The 15,453-nt window shown below is 38.6% G+C and overlaps 1 protein-coding gene across 1 annotated transcript in view; it reads right to left on the bottom strand.

Annotated features, from left to right (window-relative positions):
• The window catches only part of TMEM30A (transmembrane protein 30A), a 32,238-nt gene extending 16,800 nt beyond the window's left edge, over positions 1-15,438 (bottom strand). Inside the window, exon 1 of the mRNA XM_003271124.4 lies at positions 14,857-15,438. Coding sequence (XP_003271172.1) covers positions 14,857-15,405 — 549 coding nt within the window. The 5' untranslated portion in view covers positions 15,406-15,438. The remainder of the gene's footprint in view (positions 1-14,856) is intronic.
• Positions 15,439-15,453: the final 15 nt, after the last annotated feature.

Raw genomic sequence — 15,453 nt, 5'->3', positions numbered from 1 at the left:
TATGGGTTTTGACAAACATATAATGAGTATCCACTATTATGTTATCATACGGAATAGTCTCTCTGCCCTAAAAAACCTCTGTACTCTATTTATCCCTCTCTCTGCTAACCCCTGGAAAGGACTGATCTTTTTACTGTCCTCATAGTTTTTTATTTTCCAGAATGTTATATATGAAATCATACCGTATGTACCCTTTTCAGATTGGTTTCTTTCACTTAGTAATACTCATTTAAGATTTTATATGTCTTTTCATGGGTTCATAGTTCATTTATTTTTAGCAATAAATAACATCCACTGTCTGGATGTGCCACAGTTTATTGATTTGTTCACCTACTGAAGGACATCTTGGTTGCTTCCAAGTTATTGAAATTATGAATAAAGCTGTTAAACATCCATGTGCAGGTTTTTGTGTGGACATAAGTTTTCAACCCACTTGGGTAAATACAAGGTATGCAATTGCTGGATCATACAGTAAGAGTATGTTTGCTTTTTTTTTTTTTTTGAGACGGAGTCTCGCTCTGTCACCAGGCAGAGTGCAGTGGTGCAATCTCGGATCACTGCAACCTCCGCCTCCTGGGTTCAAGTGATTCTCCTGCCTCAGCCTTCTGAGTAGCTGGGACTACAGGAGTGCACCACCATGCCCAGCTAATTTTTGTATTTTTAGTAGAGGCAGGGTTTCACCATGTTAGCTAGGATGGTGTCTATCTCTTAACCTCATGATCCGCCCACCTTGGCGTCCCAAAGTGCTGGGATTACAGGCATGAGCCACCGCACCCAGCCCCATTATTTCTCTTAAACTCTTATTTTGGTCTTGATCTCCTGACCTTGTGATCCACCTGCCTTGGCCTCCCAAAGTGCTGGGATTACAGGCGTGAGTCACTGCGCCCAGCCGAGTATGTTTACTTTTGTAAGAAACTGCCAAACTGACTTCCAAAGGAGCTGTACCATTTTGCATTCCACCATAATTCCTATTGCTCCACATCCTCCCTTAGCATTTGGTGGTGTCAGTTTTGGATTTTCACCATCCTACTAGGTATGTGGTAATATGTCATTGTTGTTGTAATTTGTAATTCTCTATTGATATATGACGTTGCGCATTTTTATATGCTTACTTGCCACCTGAATGTTATGAACTGAATGTTTGTGTCCCCCTAAATGTCCTATGTTGAAGCTCTAACCCCCAGTATGATGGTATTTGGAGAAGGGGCCTTTGGGAGGTAATCAGATTTAGGTGAGGTCATGAGGGTGGAGCTCCTATGATGGGATTAGTGTCCTTATAAGACGAGGAAAAAAGACCACAGCTCTCTCAATCTCTATCATCTGAGGACAAAGGAAGATGACAGCCATCTACAAGCCTGTAAAGGGACCTCACTAGGAGCTGAATCTACCAGTACCTTGACCTTGGACTTCCCCGCCTCCAGAACTACAAGAAATAAATGTTGGTTGTTTAACCCAACCAATGGAAGGTATCACCCAGCTGATTAAGACACTGTAGTACTCCTTGGTAAGGTGTAACATTTAGTTGCTTTTTAAAAGTCATACATTTGCTTAACAAAACTCGGTTTTGTCAAATTCCAGTATAACCTCCTACAGAAACAGTTTTCATCAAAGTTTATTTGTTTACTGATGAAATTGTTTAGAGAAACGTTTCTTTCACTGCAAAATTAAAGAAGAGCTAGTCACATAACTAAAACAAACTATAAACACAGGTCTACCAAACCAAGAGAGGCAAAGCCTATGTAATCTTTCATTAGACCTGTTGGGCCACAGCTTGGCACCTGGGGCCTTTTCATGCACAATATTCCACTTAAATACCAAGTTTTATGATGTTGGAGAGACAAAAGAAAAGACCATTCAGAAAAATGAACTACATTTTAAAATCTCTGTACATTTTCTCCCTCTTAAGACTAATCTAAGCATTAAAAAAAAAGTTGCCAGCTGAACTTATTCCCATATTATACACTTTTGAAGAGAAACCTCTCAAATCACTTTGTTTAGAATTAGTTTCTAGGGGCAAAATCTGCAAGAGAAATCATATTCTTTTTTTAACTGAGCAAAAATAATCCGATGGAATTTGAAATCTAATAAATTATGCTACAGTATAAAATATAACAATATAACATTTTATTGGAACCAAGAGTAATCACTGAATATTAAATTACACATGAACAAAAGATAGCTATAACATTTTCATCACAATCTGATTACAATTTTTTAAATGTATTAACAAATTATGTCTTTTGATGCCATGAAAATCTGAAAGGACTGTTTAAAAAAATCATTATCATTAATATATTAAGCCTATGTGTAAGGCATGACATTAGGTACAAGATACACACAAAATCATACGTTATACAGTTTACACAGCCTTTTCCTTCACATACATATTTCATCTAACCCTCACCAAAATTCTATAGCATGATCTCCATTTTATATAAAAAGAACACATTCAGAAACTTGTCCAAGGTCGCACAAGTAGTAATAGCAAGTGCTAAGCTGGAACCAAGGATTTCTGACTCCAAGCCTCATGTTCCTTCTACTAAACCATTTTTCCCCCAAAATAGTCAGTCCCCTTTGCCCTCTAGCAGACTACTTCATCAAAGATAACATATAAATACCAAGAAAACAACCTTAAATTCTAAGTGCCAAACTAGATGGCATAGAGGAATAATAAATAGATAGACCAACACTTCTTTCTTACTGAGAAGCAGCAAAGATTTGAACAGAGCCATAAAAGAAAGATGGAAAAGAAAGAGGTGGCATATGGAGAAGACAGAGGTGGAAATCACAAGGTATATTTAAGGACAATAGCATACACATTTTGTATTTATGGAGTTTTCATGTCGGAAGGAAATGAGGCAGCTAAGAAGGTAAACTAGACCAAAAACTATATACTGTATTTCACTGACTATTGTTTATTGAATGTATATTAAGTGCTGGGCATTGTAAGTACTTAATACACATGTAGAAAGTAGAAAAGCTCCTCTTCAAAGCTCGTCTTAGTTTAAAAATAAAATAATAGACACTAGAAATAATAGCTTCTTACTCTAAAGCCTCCTATCAACTATTAGTTCTTACACTTTAGCCCAGTTAGTTGCTTCGGCTTACTCAGGCATGCCTGGACAGGCCCAGGCAAGTCCTAGCTCATAGCTTACGCCCCTTCCTTATTTGGAAATGTTATTGCTTCCTTAAACCTTTCATAAGCAACTTCCTCTCCTTCTTTGTTCTCCCTTGCACTTACCTATTTAGGAAAGTTTTAGGTTATTAGCAAATCGGGTATCAGTTTAAGACCGTGAGGTCCAGCTCCAGCCAATGGATGCAGGACACAGCAGTAAGGACGACCCAAATGCATAAGGGATAAATATGTTGCTTTTCCTTTGTTCAAGTGTGCTCTCACCATTGTTCCATCTGCGAGGAGTGCCCTTTCTGCAGAAAGTAAAGACTGTGTTGCTGAGAGGTCCTCTGTCTCTGTGCTGACTTTTCTTCATGGCACTGATGATCTATTTCTAACACACAACATCTCATTTTAAAAATACAATTACCCTGGCAATTGCTGGAATTGTTTCCAAGTTTTGTGGAATTGTCCATTGCGAGTTTTTGAAGGATGCAGGGCTCCACCTCCCACTTCAAAAACCAAAGGGAGAGATGGGTTCTTCCTCTCCATAAACCCATGGTAGCCAGTGTAAAGGTACAAGAGCTAGACTCAGCAATCAGACACTCCCACATAAACCAATGAATCCTGGGAAACAAAGAGTGGGTGTGATTAAATGAGCAGTCACAGTAGTAGTCTAGCAAGAGAAATTCAACAGCAGCTGTGGCATCTGGATCAGACTGTTTATACTTTCAAAACTCCCTTACTTCCCACTTGTCTCCAAACCTGACTCTCTATACGTCCCATCCATTTTGTGTGAGTTACCCAATCCTCCTTTAATACTTTCTTTCCTGTCTAAGCTAGCCAGAGCTGGTTACTGCTGCTGACAATAAAGCCTCAGCAAGCTAAGTAACCCTGAGTGTTAAAATGTCCGGCAGGAAATAAGGAACTGAAGAGTTTTGAGGAGAATAACATAATCAAATATTTGCATATAAACAGACAGGAAATAGGACTTTCATTTCTTTCTGACTGCCCATCATGATGTAATCATTCATTCACCTAACATTTATGAATGCCTCTATGGTCCCAGCAATGAGGATTCAGCCTAGCACCTGACCTCCTGGAGTTCAGTATCTAACACAGAAAACAACATTAAAATAGAATGGATATTTTTATTAAAAAAAAAAAGTATAGGTGGTATGGCAATACAAACTAGTCTAGTAGTCAGCAAATTTCTCCATGAAAGCTGCTGAGTAGATGTTATCTACAGGGAGAGAGTACCAAGAGAGACTATATCCCTGACTGGGGGCTTGGAACATGATATAGTTAATCGATATTTGTCTCTCTTTGCTGCAGCATTTGCCAATTAACCTGTTTGTTAAATTTTCAGCACTCTCTGCACTACTCTTCAGTAGGCAAATTTGTTTTGCCTTTAGATATGGATGGATATCACAGTTATACAAGTTTGATTTATAGTATATAATATTTTCCTTGGGTAATTTCAAGAACTCCTTCAGACCCATAATACCATTCAGATGACCAAAAAACTCTCAACAAACTGTGTTAAGATGTCTTGATGGTACTGACTGAGTTTCATTCACTCATTCAAACCTGAGTCCCTATTAGGTGCTAGGCACTGTCTACAGGATGAGAATAGAAAATGGAAAAATACATTGTTCATGCTACAAAAGAATTTACAGACAAGTGGGATAGAAAGTCACACTTATGAATAATTACAGGATAATATGATTTTAAGGCAGGCTGTAAGCTAGGACTTCTGGAAACTGAGAGAAGCATATATACCAGGTGGAAAAAGGAGAATCAAGAAAGACTTTCCATGTTAACAGGAACTACCTTTGAAAATGTGATAGAATAAGAAAAAGAAGGTCATTTCAGGTAAACTGTTAGCATGCTACGTTCCAGAAACTACAGTAGTTTGCCACGACTAGAGCATAAGGTAGGGGAGTGGTAGGAGATGAGGCTAGAAAAGCAGAAAGTAGCCTATCATGAAGAAAATTACACTCTATGTAAAGGGGTTTGAACAGTATCCTGAATGCTAGACAGAAACAGCCGTAAGAGAAATTTTAAATAAAAGAAGGAAACATTAGCCTCTTAAAAAGAATCACTGTGGCAGCAATGTGCAGAGATTAAAGAGAATGCCAGACAGAATGCCACTGCAATAATCCAGGTGAAAAATGTTGAGAACTTAAATAAAGTGGCAGCAGGAATAAAAAAGACAGATTCACAAAAGAAAGAGAAGGTAGAATCTACAGAACTTAGTGCCTAGAGATGGGATGAGGGCAAATACACTTAGGTTGATTTCCAGGGTTTCTGGCATGAAAAACCCTGTGGATGGTGATGCCATTCTCTGTAAGGTTCACCACTGCTTTTCATGTCACTAAATCAAAAGTCAGTTCTCAGTCCTGCTCTTCTGTGAACCATGAGCAACAACATTTGGCACGTTGTTTACAAGCTCTTCCTTTGATTCCAGGATACCAGTTTCCATGTTTTTGTCCTACCTCACTGGCTGCTCCTTTTCAGTCTCCTTTGCTAGTTCCTCATCTCCCCAACCTCTAAACACTGGAGTGACTCAGGGATCTTCTTACTTTTCTTTGACCTATAAATCACTCTTATGATTTCATCCTATCTTAGGCCTTTATACATCATCTATGCTAATTAAGCCTTTATACATCATCTATGCTGATTAACCCTCAAAATGTGTAACTCTAGTCTCAACCTTCCCCTTGAACTCTATATTTGTTTGCCTACTCATTATTCCCAACTTGGATGTCTAATGGCATCTCATCCTAACAAGTCAAATATTGAACTATTTATTCTGCTTCCCCCACAACATCCTCTTACCAGCAGACTTAAAACCTCATTTTCCTGCAGTCTTCCCCATCTTGAAAAATGACAACTCCATCCTTCCAGTTACAAACCAAAATATCTTAGTCATCTTTGATTCTTCACTTTCTCTTACACCCCATATATCAATTGCATGAGAAAATTCTATTAGCTCTACTTTCATAAATATATTCTATATCTAACTGCTTTTCACTGCAACCATTCTACTGTGACCACCATCATCTCCTGCTTGAATTACTTGCAATAGCCTCTTAACTGGTTTCCCTGTGTGATATTGTCATTTACAGTAAGAAATACATATTTAATCTTTGCTCCGTTTCCTGGTACAGAGCTCCTAAAAAACACTCTTAAAGTCTCTGAGTGATGAGTGTCTTTCATATGCTAATGATACAATTGGTGGTTGTGGCCCCCTAAATAGCTTTAGGATGGAAGCTGGTCACTAGAAAGACCAAGGCATGAATAGACCTGTGGGAAGGGCAAAGGGACTGAAGGTTGAGTCCCAGGCGGCAGAGTGACTGAAGACTGAATTGATCACCAACGGTCAATGATTTAATCAATCGTGTGTACAGAATGAAGCCTTCATGAAAACTCTAAAGGAAGGGTTCAGAGAGCTTCCAGATAGCTGAACACGTGGAAGTGCCTGAAGTGTGGCACCCCAGTGAGCACATGGAAGCTCTGAACCCCTTCTCCAAACATCTCCCTTTACATATCTTCCATCTGGTTTTTCATCTGTATCCTGTGTAATATCCTTTATAATAAATGGGTAAACGTAAATAAAGTGTTTACCTGAGTTCTATGAGCCGCTCTAGCAAATAAAGCAAACTCAAGGAGGGGGTCATGGAAACACCAGTTTATAGCAATTTGGCCAGAAGTACAGGTCTCAGCCTGGGACTTGCAATTGGCATCTAAAGTAAGAGGCAGTCTTGTGGGACTGAGCCCTTACCCTGCGGGATCTGATACTATCTCCTAGTAGACAGTGCCAGAATTTAATGAAATTATAGGACATATAATTGGTGCATGCTGGAGAATCTGGTGTCAGAACTGGATGATGTGTAGGGAAAAATTTCCACACATGTGGTGTCAGAAGTGTTGAGTGGTGTGCGAGACTAGGAAATATGCTTTGGCTTTTTCCTATCAGAAATACCCTGCTTTACTCTTATTTACCAGGCAATATTCTCCACATCAAGGCCAGAGTGACTCTTTTAAACATAAGTGAAATAATATCACCTATCTGTGCAAAACTTTTCAATGGCTTCTCACTAAACTGAGCAGAGAAGCCAAAGTTCTTATAGTGCTTCATGTGATATTCCTCCCAATACTTCCCAATACCCTCATCTTCTACTATTCTCCCCGCTCTGCTTCAGCCATACTGGCCTCTTTGTTGTTCCTCAAACACCTAACTAAGCACATTCCTCAGGACCTATGCTCTTACTATTTCTTCTGCCTGGAACATTCTTCCCTCACATATCAATATGGTTCACTCTCTTCCCTCTTTTGGTTCTTTATTCAAATGCCATTTTACTGAAGCTTCCCCTGGCTACCCTATTTAAAATTATAAACCATCAACCCTTCCTTCATTTTTCTTCATAGGATTTTTTACCATTTAACATACTTCAAATGCAGCAAATTAAGGAGTTAAAGGGAGATGGGAATGGACATTGTCGATACGCACGGACCCTTCTTTTTAAACAGATTGTGTGGAAAGAGAATACAGGAAACTACAGGAAACCAAACAAGAGGTCAGATGGCTAAGTATGAATCCCACCTGTGTGACTAAGCAGAAGACTTAATCTCAGATTCAATGTCCTCATCAAAAAAAAAAAAAATGGAGAGAATAATAATGTTACCCTTGTTAAGTGTCACTGTATCAACCAACATGATGTATGTAAAACTCTTAGCAGAGTAAACTCTCAAAAAATGTTAGCCATTATTAATAGTTTTATTATGAAATACAATTAAGATAAGCCAGACACAGTGGCTTGTGCCTGTAATCCCAGCTACTCGGGAGGCTGAGGCAAGAAGATCACTTGAGCCCAGGAGTTTGAGGCTACAGTGAGCTATGAACATGCCACTGCACTCTAGCCTGGGCGACGGCAAGGCCCCATCTCTATTTTTTTTTAAAAAAAGGCCAGGTGCGGTGGCTAACAATGCTTGTAATCCCAACACTTTGGGAGGACATGGCAAGAGGACTGCTTGAGGCCAGGAGGTCAAGAGCAGCCTGGGCAACCAAGCGAGACCCCCATCTCTAGCAAAAATTTAAAAATTGACCAGTCCTGGTGGCATGCGCCTATAGTCCTAGTTACTCAAGAGGCTGAGGTGGAAGGGCTGCTTGAGCCTAGGAGTTCGAGTTTGCAGTGCACTACGACTGTACCACTGCAATGAGCCTGGGCAACAGAGCAAGACCCCGTCTCTAAAAAAGAAAAATAAAATAAAAATAAAAGATAGGATATTTTTGTTTTTTAAGGAGAAACCAAAACACATTTATATGCTGAACAGAGATGGAAAAAAGAGGTTGAAGAAAACAAGAGGAAGATGGTGATATTCAATACTCCTATAACTTTTTTTTTACGTATCAGCAAAGCCACATACCTAACTCGCTTTTCACATGAAAAAACATTATTAATGACTTTCGCTATGAAATCAAGTTGTATTCAATATTATTATAATCAATATAAAAATGCAAACATTAATTCCAGCGTCTAAACTACTACTCTCATGTCTATATGAGATCTAGTTCTCATCCTGATGACATACCATTTCACCACCAGATAAATCTTCCTCTAACCCTGTGTTGCAGAGACTGCTAACAGCAACCCCTCACCTCAATTTCTATTCTATCTTTCTTTCACAGTACAAAACTCTCACTTACTGAGAACCTTGTTATCAGAATGAAAACATTTTCCAGCCTCCCTTGTAGCTTGTGTGGCCTTGTTACTAAGTGGAGGTGGTACATGTCAGTTTTCAAGAACCTTCTTTAAAAGGCCTTTATCTCTTTGTTCATCCCTTCTTCCACACTGCTACCGTGAAAAGGCAATTAGAATCCTAGCTTCCATGCTGAACTGTAAGCATGAGAGTCAATTCCTAAGAATGGCTGGGCAGTAAATGATTAGATCAAGTGAAGACTCAGTAAAACAGAACCTCCATGACAGCCTCATACTATGTTCCTAAGGCATTTTACATGAGAATGAAAACCGTAATTACTCATTGCTCAACCCACTCCTGATAGTGTAGCAATCATGTCACTTCCCTGGTTTAATATATTCATTATCAAATACTCAAGACTATCCACAATCTAGCACCAGCTAATTTGCCCTTACTAATTTCCTATTTTGTCTATATACTTTTTGATTTCCTGCCACTAGATCGTTGTTCATATTAATCACCTTTCTTGGAATGCATCCAAACCTCCCCTAAAGAAGTGCTATTTATCAAGTACAAGCTCAAAGCCCACTTCCTACACAGGGTTCCACGGTCATTAGAAATAGATGTGACTGCATCCTCCTTTGAACTACCAAAGGATATTCTTGCCTGTGCCATTCACCTAGCAATGCTTAGTTTTCTTGTTATTATGTCTCATCTTCCCCAAAAGATGCCACGCTCCTTAAGAAGGTCCTCTGCTCCAAAAAGGTGTGTGTGGGGGGTGGGGGGTGGAGGGGGAGGGAAGTCCTGTTCCCAAACTTTCCCTATCTCCCACTATTCCCAGAGATGCACTTTGAAGAAAATGTATGAAGACAATGTCTAATGTTGATTAAAATCCTTTGTAAATTTAACTCAGCTTATGAGTTTTCACCATCAAATAAAACCACAACACCCTTTATCAGCTAAAATTCAAGGGTAGCCAGACATAATGTCCAGACCTTAACAAAACCTTACGGGCCTAACAATCCTTTATTTTTTGAATAAAGTGGTTACCATGGGTTGTAACAACTTTATTCAAAAAATAAAGTTCACACTAAAGCACATAGTTCCTATCTTTAGAAAGAAAAGAGGCTACCAAGTGGAAGAGGAGCTACAGTTCCCTCATTTTGAAAAATTAATGCTTACTAATGTCAAGAGCATACAAGGCACAGTGCAAACTACAATGATAGTCTGGAGACTTGCCCGTTAGCTAAAATCCAAGGCAAAGAACCAGAGGCAAAATAGAACAGATGTAGATGAGCAGATAAGAGATATCACATTCTCAGCTTTGTTTTGCTACCACTGCAATTGTTCACCTAAGTCAAACTGGCATTTCTTCTTGGTAATTCTAAAAATACATTCTATTCCTAAGAAACAGACTCAGAATTTAATGCAGTGGGAAAGGAGGAATTTGAAAGATGTGCATTTTTTACACTATATAGGAAAAGGACTGGAAAACTTCCATTTTGAATGTAAATTTGTCAAAAAGGAAATCAACATAAGACCTAAACAGGTCATTCAACAAAATGCTGAGTAAAAAGGTAAATCATTTTAAGTATTAATCAAATTAAGTTAAAAATCATATTTTAAGTACTCCCCCTTGAACTGATTATTCCACACTAAATGATTTATCTGAAGTCTTTTCAAGAGACCTTAATGACGACAAAAGGTAAGTAAAATAAAACTTTCAAAAGCAACTTTCTTTAGGCTGCCTGATTTTTGTCTGTGACAAAGAAATGAAGAATGATGTTCCTAAGCCAAGATTAATGGTAAATTTTATATCTACTAAATCTGTACAAACAGAACCTAAGCAATTGCCAGGGATCATTACACCTATTACACCTACCTTGAACAATTATTGAGGACTAGAACATGTAAATTAAACACAGCTATTGGTGTAGCAAATGCTAACTTTGCTGGTATGATTCATTAAAACTCTAAGTCATGGGCAGGCAATTTTTTCTATAGGAGGCCAGAAAGTAAATACTTTAGGCTTTGTGGACCCAGAAGCATGGTCCAAGATATTAGGTATGTAGCTTCTTATGTAACAAGAGAGAAAACAAATTTGCAACAATTTTTATTGATAAAATTCAAACTGCAACAATAATACGTACAATTTTTTGGTAACATAGGTCTACTAATACTAATGAGAAGAATGGCAATTTTAGAGGAGACATTTCTCATAATTGGGATTCAAAGTTAGTGCTCTCCTATCATCAAATCGATTACAAATGTTCATCTGTAAAATGTTCCTGGGCCATGCAAAACATTCCAGCTGGCCATATTTACTTTCGCATTCCTTGCTCTAAGTACTAACATTACTTGAGAAACAAGTTAAAACACTAACACCACAAACCTTAATTTCCAAAAGTCAGCTTCTAAGTAACTAAAATCAACTTGAATATTAAAACCTTAAACTTTTTAACATAAAAGTGCCTAATCTTTAACAATAATTTATACAAAGCAACTTATTCTTCCCTGACTCTTAGCTAAAGCCTAAGTATAACAAAGATTACTAAATACAGATAAGAAATTTAATCTCCTTAAAAATCTTATAATCTAATAATTCAATTTAGGAGTAAAAACATACATAAAAATTTTTATCAGAAACTAGGACAACAGAAAATAATCAGGATTAAATAATCGAGGGCAGTAAATAAGGTGAAGAAGAAAGTTGAGAGTTTATCAAACGTGGGGAATGGGGAGCTAATTCACTAAGATCTCATGAAAATGTACCTTAAATATTTTTGGCAACACTAACTTGAAGTAAATGTTTAGTTTTTAAATTTAGTCTCAGTAACAACCTAATCTGACTTTAACCATAAATTTAAAACTATGTAACTTCACACTGATACTTTTACAAAAATTAAGAATAACCTCACTATATTTTTCAAGTAACCTCTGTATCTCAGTCTCACCAACAAGGGTCCTAGACTAGAAAATCAGTGCCCTTTGAAAGATGTGCCTGACTCACAATTGCCAAATTAAAGGAAATCTTCATTCCTTGCTCCTGATAATAAATGAATATATTAAATATTTAAAATATTTTCTTGTGAATGATAAAGCAATTATGATTTTCTATTAGCCTCATTTTATTTAGATTATTGAAAATCTAAAAACCAACTAAACAAGATACATAAACCTAAAAAGTAGAGGAAATCTGCTACCAAATGTAAGCATTAAAATGTGAAAATATCTCTTTTTTCCAAGACACTTTTCAGAAGTAGTAATTTTTAGTGCAACATTTCTGCGGGAATGAGAAAAATCCAGTGATTTTATACTTGAAAAAGTTTGGATTTTTGATTTTGGCAGTTTAAGCTATATTTAAAAAGCATTTGGATTTGACAAGCCTCCTTTGCCCTAGTAATTTGAACTAAAATAGCAATGAAGTTTTTTTTTAATAAAAAACAAAGTGTGAGTAACTTACAGTATGAAAGTGAATGTTGGTAAGAACTTCTCATTACCCATTTACAACTAGTGGGTAACAAAGGGTAGAGAACAAGCAGGAAACAAGTATGTGTGTTTGGGGAATCTCCAGACACAATTCAGAAGCATTTCTCTATACATTTAGCATCCAAACTTTAAAAATATATATGTGGATTCTGTCTGCACAACTGTATGTCAGTCTCAGTAAAAAATTCCCAATTATTCTTTTCATTTCCTCTTGTTCCAAAGGCAATACAATTTAAACACATCCTGCTTTTTTAAAATCACATTTGAATTGGAAATCATAGAATTTTAGAATTGAACAGCCTCTTAGAGGTAGTCTAATCTGAATCTTTCGGATCTTCAAGTAAAGAAATTGGACTCAAAATTATACCTAAGATCACCAGTACAGAGTGACAGGGCTGGGATTTCAACCCTAATTCCCTGACTCTTCAGGGCCCCTTTAACCAGGCTAAGCTGCAGCAGATTCTTCAGGCAACTTGAAATCAGAATTACACATGAGAGCCATTTGAAAAATTTCTATTTCGTCTACTGCTTAGGGTGAAGAACCTTATTTTACTCCAAAACCCAAAGATTTTAAGAAAAGTTAAATATTTATTTTTATACTATAGTAAATACTAATGGAAGCTGAGTTCTGAGAATACTAATTTACATACAATTCCAAATTATTGCTATTTTCATCTTATTATCTTAAGAAGTTTAAATAAAATCATTCAAATTTCTGATTTTAAATTATTTTCTTCTACTTTACTAACATTGCAGTAAGGATCTTAGTGTAGGGTGAAAGCTTAAAGCTGGGAATCAAGACACCTGAGTTTCTGTCTCAATTTTTACAATACTCTCAACTAGTTTACTGTCAAATCTCAACCTCTCTATTTCTCATCTCCTGATTAAGGATCAGGAGACAGATCCCTAGTGCCAGACATCTTATTTACATTGCTTCTAATTCTCACACCTTAGAAGATATGAATTATTCTGCCTATTTTGCAGGAAACTGAAGCTCAGAGAGATTAAGGAAATTTTCCAAGAAAGTGAGCTGGTTAGTAGCTGAGCTGGAATTTAAAACCAGCTCTGCCTGACCCCAGCCAATGCCCATGTTCCTTGCATGACACCGCTTTGCCCATATCCTAATATAATGTGTGATCCTAGTATGGTTAGAACAAGAAGTACTACATTTGCAGGATTATTAGGGAGATTAAGGTGATAAAACAAACTAAAATACATGCTGAAAAAAAAATACTGTAACTCTCTAGTTGTTAAATTGAGAATGAATTTTTAGTAAAAAACTTTAAAACTAGTTATTCTATAGACACTATTCTTATTACTGGCATCAACACTGAAGTAAGCACTGTAGAATTACAAAATACATCAATCTTGCTTTTAGAGATAACACTGCAAATTAAACTGGAACCCCATCCCTATTTCAGTAGTTAAAAATAAAATTACTCTCAAAGTCCCATTAAATCACATACGTAAGTATATTTATTAAAATGTGTGTGTGTGTATAAATAGAACAGAAGGAATCAGGAGAACTTGGTACGAGTTCCTGCCATTTCAAATAGATTTAGAAAAAAAAAATTCTCGGATATGCAAGAAAAGATGAGAGATGGTTAATACTGGACACCTATAGAGTATATACTAATACAGTGTACTATCAACCATCTTCACCCCTGCAGATAAATAAAGATACTGTGCTTCTGACAAAGAAATGTTTCCCCAAGTTTTCCTGTCATGTCTTACATATTCAGCAAAGTTAATATCAGTAAAATGTTTGGTAGACAGTGCACAGCTTACTCCCTGAGTGTGGTCACTGGCTCTTTTTGTAAAAAACAAAAACAAAAACAACCAGCAAAGGCAGGGCACATTAATAAACGTAGCCTAAAAGCAAAACCAGAATTGAAGTTTCAGGTTATCTTTTATGTATATGTTGCCCTACAACTAAAAATATCGAATTAGCTCAAAATGAAAGGTACTATGCACATCTGTCATAAGTCCTCATATGTGACCTGATAACATGCGACGACAGCTTCTTTACATTAGAATCGTCAATACCTCTACGACTCTGGTTCTTTTCCCAACAATGGCCAAGGTGTTCATCTCTGTGTCTTGGGATACTTCCCACAAAGGTAATGGCACTTTGACCCTGTCAATTCACTCAGGGTTACATCTACCTAGTTACAATTGCCCCCCGCCCCCACTTCTCTTTTTACCTCCGTGAACAACCCCCGCTAATCCCCACGGAACCACACAACCCGCCCACTGAAGAAGCGTTCTCCACCTGACCTATCTTCTGCATTAAACATTCATTCCGTCTCAGCTCATTCCGTCGATTTGCTCTTTCGTAAATCTCGAGCAAGACAAAGCTAGGACAAACCTGCAATTCAGGAAACCCGCAGAAAGAGAAAGAAAAAACAGAGAAACAGAGGGAAGGGGGTGGGGGACGGCGCGGGGTCCGCCAGTCAACTGGATTCTGGGCACTGGGAAAGGAGTGGAGCGGGCGCGTAGGACCCTCCTCCCGAGCAACGCCAACTCCCACCACAGCTCCCTCCCCTCACCTCGATCTCGCGGATGTTGTTGGAGGTGACAAAGATGCCAATGCCAATGGGAATGAAGATGAGGCCGATGATGAAGAAAATAGGTAGCACCGTGCCAGCCGTAAGGATGGGCTGCCAAGCTGGCAGCCGTTGCTGTTTGAAGGCCGTGTTATCCGGTCTCCGAGTCTTCGCGGTGCCCCCCGGAGCACACGGAGGCCCACCGTCCACTTCATCCTTCGCGTTATAGTTCATCGCCATCGATCCCCGGGGCGCCGCTCCGCGACTTGCAGGTGGACCACCCAGGGGGCCCGCCGGCTGACCCTGACAGGAACCGCTCGAGCGCCGCTGCCGCCGCCGCCGCCGCCAGCAGCGCCACCGCCACGGCCACCTCCGCTGTAGAGCGGAAGAGGCGGGACACTCTTCCGTCAAAGGCCGCTGACGGGAAGCGAAAGTCGGTTGGAGACGCCAGAGGGAGGGAGAGAGGGAGGAGGGAGAAGAAGGAGGGACAGGGGGAGGGGAAAGGGGAAGACGATAGAAGCGGGAACGGAAAGGCGGACGCACCCTGATCATCTGTCCTGTGACGGGCTCAGCCACTGGATCGCGAAGCTAGGTTCGCGC

The sequence above is a fragment of the Nomascus leucogenys genome, chromosome 3 (assembly GCF_006542625.1).
Source record: "Nomascus leucogenys isolate Asia chromosome 3, Asia_NLE_v1, whole genome shotgun sequence".
Classification (NCBI taxonomy): domain Eukaryota; kingdom Metazoa; phylum Chordata; class Mammalia; order Primates; family Hylobatidae; genus Nomascus; species Nomascus leucogenys.
Note: the sequence above shows the minus strand (reverse complement) of the source record. Positions and strands in the feature narration are given on the sequence as shown.